Source organism: Rhagoletis pomonella, unplaced genomic scaffold, assembly GCF_013731165.1.
Source record: "Rhagoletis pomonella isolate Grant_MI unplaced genomic scaffold, Rhpom_1.0 Rhpom_scaffold_00003, whole genome shotgun sequence".
In the NCBI taxonomy this organism is placed as follows: Eukaryota; Metazoa; Arthropoda; class Insecta; order Diptera; family Tephritidae; genus Rhagoletis; species Rhagoletis pomonella.
Genome location: NW_023458557.1, coordinates 86,918,761 through 86,924,450, shown reverse-complemented (window position 1 = coordinate 86,924,450; position 5,690 = coordinate 86,918,761). Strand labels below are relative to the sequence as shown.

The 5,690-nt window shown below is 36.3% G+C and overlaps 1 protein-coding gene across 1 annotated transcript in view; it reads left to right on the top strand.

The window, feature by feature from the left end:
* Nucleotides 1–5,690, top strand: part of LOC118735724 (pneumococcal serine-rich repeat protein) — a gene marked incomplete in the record, with an annotated part of 148,257 nt that overhangs the window by 92,691 nt on the left and 49,876 nt on the right. The window contains 1 exon segment of the mRNA XM_036465654.1: nt 1,850–2,637. Coding sequence (XP_036321547.1) covers nt 2,308–2,637 — 330 coding nt within the window.

Genomic DNA, 5,690 nt, shown 5'->3' with positions numbered 1-5,690 from the left:
AGAAAGAGAAAGAGAAAGAGAAAGAGAAAGAGAAAGAGAAAGAGAAAAAGAAAGAGAAAGAGAAAGAAGACGAAGACGAACACAACGATGAAAATGAAGTTGAAGGGGAAGATGAACATCCAGTTTAACATTAAAGTTAAGATAAAAAATTAGATTAAGATTAAAATAAGCACACACACAAATACAAAGGCAAAGAAAAAGCCGAAGTCAAAGACGAAATGAAAGAGAAAGGCAAAACTAAAATCAAAGGCCAAGACAACAAAAAAACATTAGAGATAAATATAAATATGAAGAAAAAGGTAAACATGGAGACAGAGGCACAGATAAAAATAAAAGGACAGAGATAGGCAGCGATGAAGATATATCGCGTAATATTGCTCACCTTACTTCTCCACTAATCACCTCACTCTATCTAACTTATTTTAACTCACCTCACCTCACCTCACCTCACCTCACCTCACCTCACCTCACCTCACCTCACCTCACCTCACCTCACCTTATCACTTCAATTCTCCTCACCTCATCTCATTTCCTTTACATTCACCTCAACCAATAGTTAGTATTGCAGTTATGAATGATCAGTCAGCCTCGAGTAATAATTTAACTAAGCAGTTCATTATAAAAAATAAAAATAAAGCTGGCTCAAAAAAATCAAACTAAAATAAAACTCGAGTATGAACATATGTATGCTAGTATATTTAATAAAAAAAATATTTGAAAAGTAATAATTATACCAAAATATCTTACTATAGATAAATATTTCGGAGCTGAAACATTTCTCTCTTTCTGAAATATGTTATGAAATAAAATTACCAATTTAATAATATCACTGCTTTACAGCAAAAGTGCTCAGTGAATGTCACTAGCCAATCCTTATGTAGAATTGCTCGCTTATTCCGAAAATCGAGTTAATTTGTTTTTTCTATGAACTAGTTTTTGAGATATTTGCAATTTACCGTTATTCAGTTAAACAACAAAGTAGTTCCACTTACTCACGTATATGTATGTTGCGAGGCAATTGACTTATCTAAATACGAAATGTGGTAAATGAAAACTGACGAAATTCTCGATAAACCGTATATACGTTAGGGTGGTCCAAAAATATTATACATACATCATTTTTCGATAGGTACATACTATCACACCTGAGAAATTAATCAAATATTCCAGATTTTTTTTCGATGAAAAAATTAAAAAATACAAACTACAGCAGGGGAAAAATATAGAAAATAACAGATTTTGTTAAATTTTTTTTTCGTTTAAAGTCATAAGATATTAGGCACTAGTCTAAATTAAGATCACCACCTATGCATACATAAGTCATTCTCATTTAATCGGAGCGCATTTTCACCTTCAGAGAAGCGCACAAAAATGTCCTATTTATGATCGCTGTAAAACATTTTAACCCTCTAATTGCCATTTTTTAATAAACTTACCTGAGCACCCTTTAAAATAAGATTTAAAAAGACACATTTTTTACAGGGTATTTTTTAATACAATTCCCGTAGCACAACGGGTTGAATATTTTGCTATAATATGAGTGAAAGGTTTGTGCAGTGAATTGAAACTAAAGCTGGGCGATAATTAAATAGAATGCCAGCTCGTAGCTATAATACAAGTAAAATATGAATTAATTAAACTCAAAAAAAAAATTAATGAAGTTTCCGTTGAGATTTATGTCTAGATAAACTTTCTTTGATTAAGGGTTTATTTGTTCTGTTTTTTTGGGCCAGCTGTTAGTTTTAAGCCTGCGCCCTAAGCTTTTTAAACATTTGCAGCTTTCTACATATTAATGAAAATTGTGCTTTGAATTAAAAATTTAACTATTCTCTTCTCGCTTTAATTACAGCAAAGCGCAAGTAACTGAAACAGCAACAAATGTGAAAATCAGAGCGTGAACTGGTCAGTCTTCCACTCCACTTACATACATACATACATAGATGTGTATGGATAATAATATCTCGCTGAACACACGCATACACTTATGTACAGACAGTAGCAGCGCCAACGTTCAACTAAATAAATGCAATTCGCGTGTAGCGTAAATTATTATTATGATAATAAATTAAACTTGCCATTAATTTAGAAGCAAACGAACGTACTCTTAGCAGACTACGATTGTAGCATAAAAGAGAGCAATAATAGAAGCAAAAAACCCATATACACGAACAGGAAATAACACAACAGCAGAAGTAGTAACTGAAGAAAAAGTAGCAAACGCACAGCGCATACCAAATCAACGCATTGTAGCATGCAACATTCGCACTGAATTGTGAAAAAATTGAAAAAATATATAATTATAATAAAATGGAAGTAGCCACAACAAATAATCATCATCATCACAATCATCATAATCCGCATCTTCATAGTCATCATCAATTGGTACATCCAGCGCATCGCATACCAATGGCTATGGCTAGGCAACAGCAACCAAATCTGCACCTCAGCGTAATCAGCGCAACGGCAGACGCAACAGATGCTGGCGGCAATGGTGCGATTGGCGATGGTTCGCCGCGTTCACCTTTCCAACGTGAGGTGCGTGAATGGCAACGCATCGATCCAGATACAGGCGCTTTGTTGAGCGGTCGTTTAGAGGCCGATCGCTGGATAAATGGGCCGTTGAATAGTTACGGAAAGGTGAGTGCGCTTACAAATAATCATACTGATATGCGAAAATGTAGTATGTGCGTGTAAATGCGCGCGCATGCATTTAAAATTATGGTATGTGTGGCAGGCAACTGGAGAAAAAAAGAAATCTTACATCTAGAATTACGGTAGTAAATGTTGTTTAAGCGAAATGCTAGGCTCTGCACTTGATTGATTGCAGTGCGTAAGTGAGTATTTGCCCTCCATCTATGTGTGTGTGTGTGTGTGTGTGTGTGTGTGTGTGTGTGTGAGTCGATAATTCTAAGTTTACCTTGCATGGCAATGCACTTAATTGCAGTTATTGCAGTTCACCATGCTGCTGCTATCGCAACAATGTTTGCAGCCAATTTATGAGCGACTGTTGTACGCAGTGACGGATTTGAGAAAAAGGGCTTAGTCAGCAATCTCTTCGGGGCCCAGTTTTGTTATACACACATATCGTAAACCGACTAATACAAACGGTATGTCGAATAATTTTTATTAAATACCGAAAGGTTTTACTATGCAACTTTAAATCCGCGTCTTACTTTTTGTTCAGAAAATATTTCCATTGCGGAATCCAAACACATTGAGTTTGTCACTAATCTATACATATAATAAAATTCTAACAGCTGTACATTACAGATATTAAGGAAAAATTAATGTGGGGTGTCTTTATTAGAGCAACAGAAGCCAAATCAACAATTTTTAGAATTTTTGTCTGTCTGTATGTTTGTACGCGGATCACTCGTAGACTAATGCATGGAACTGAATGCAGTTTTCACCAGTGTATTGCAAGAGGTCCAACTTAGAATATAGAATGAAAAAAAATTTAGAGTTGCCACCTGTTTAAAACTGCCAGTTTAAATAAATTGATAAAGAAAAAGTAAATATTACAATATGGCCATCAAAATAAAGAGGTTTAAGAAAGCTTATAGCCGAACATATTTTTTGAGGGTCGCCACCTGTTTGAAAATTTTTGTTTAATTAAGTGTATAAGATAAATCGAATATTGCAATATGCGTATCAAACTGAAGAGGTTTAGGAAAGTTTACTGCCGAATATATTTTTGAGGAGGGTTGGCACCTGTTTGAAAAATTGTAACAGCAGCTTGAGGGGTTGAGGCCAACACCACTGCCACAAGTGTATCCCTGCAAGAATCGCAACATGTGTATAAACATTGTGTCCAACATGTGCGAAAGGGTCAATATGAATGTATGTTTGTGTCAACTTGCCTTTCAATATAAAAGATAGAGAAATATTATTGAGTGCGTTTTTAGCTAAAGAGGCACGCCGATTCTTTAACGATCCCACATAACTTGCGTCCCACATGGCTCGCGTTGATCGCAGCGTGGCTCCGTAGGCGGTATATTTTTTTTTCCGCAGCGTCTTGACAGTCCTCATCGTACTAATATTTAGTTCTTTCGGGCTCGCTGAAATCCGTCTACTTTGTTGGCGAGCTGAAAGTGTAGTTTCACTGCTCGCGTATTTCGGATTGTTGAAGAGAGCTCTCAGAGAGCAGGTGTGTGAGTAGAGTGGCGAATATATTAGCGGTCTGTTGTGATTGCAGCGTTTCGGCGTTAGGCCTTCCTTGCATTGTTGGGCGCACATTTTTTTTTCTGCACAGTGGCTGGTGCGTATCTTGGCTGCAACAAGATCGGTTCCGAGTCGATGTTAAGCTCTCGGAATGTACATACGTCTAAAACACTGGAAGCGTGCATTCCGTCTATCAAACGAATCTAGCTTTGATTTAGGCTAAACGTTCGTTCAACAGGCTGAAAACGGGTGCTCGGCGCCGCAGCCTCTCTTCCACCACAAATCCAACAACGAATTTGCGCTCCTTTACGTAGCAGCCGTAGTAGATGTCGCAAGACTCCACGCTTACCTTGCCTTGTCCCGTCCATCGCATTCCTTGGATAGCTCTTTTTAAAATGTTTTTTGCTTCTCCTGTAAAAAAAAAGGTTTATTAAGGCCTTTATTTTCAAAAATTATATATTTCACATATATGTATGTACATATGTATGTATATGTATGTTTTATCGTTAATGACTTGACTTGAGCTATTTGCTGGTGAGAGCACTGGGGCCCTTCTGTTGGGGGCCCAGTAAACATTGCTTCTTTTGTTGACCGTTAAATTCGCCACTGGTTGCACGCATTTTTCATAGGCTATTTACTGAACTATATATACTAGATATAAATAATATGGAGGTTACTATATATAGTCATACAAAAGTGTATGTATGAACATTAGGCAGGTCCTTAAAAAATGAACGTTTTTTTCAGTCTCACCACCTCAATCGGTAAAACTACGGTCACAGATATCACATATAAATAATGGTCAAATGCCAGATGCCTCTATGGAATCCAAGAAATTAAAAATTTTGTTTTTTTTTCATTTAATACCCAAAATTGATACTACTAAGAACGAAAGAAGAATCATATATGTAAATTTTGGTTACGATAGGAGTCGGTTAAAACGTCTTCAGATTACCCTAAACTTTGAGCGTTGTGGGACACGCCTTAACCGACTCAAATCGGGACCAAAATTTACATATATGTCGATTATAGTAGCAACGATGTAGGGGTTGAGGCTTAGGAATTGTGTAGTAAAAATTTGTTTGCTATATATAAGGACCACCCTAATGTACATATATATGTTTGTAACAGAGTAACTTTGTAACTATACCCTTTTGATGGACAACAAAATGAATGCCTCACAGCGTCTGTTGGCTGCTGCTGTTGTGGTTGAAGACAGTGAGTCGAGAATTGACGGACAAGTCGGCAAACACTGACAGCTCATCAAATATTGTGAGTATTCTTTCGCAATTTTTGTCTTAATATTTCTTATTTTTATTACTAAACTTTCATAGACCAGGCAACGTTTAGTTTACTTATACGAGTACATATATATGTATTTCTTTTGGTGTGAGGCGTTGCAAGTTTTAATTAAAAAATTGTCCCTTAAGTGGTTTTGTGGTGTTTCGAAATATTTGTTAGACTTGCACAAAAAGTCTGTTGAAGGAAAAATTTATATACAATAATTATCTTGTCTTCTTATTCGGCAC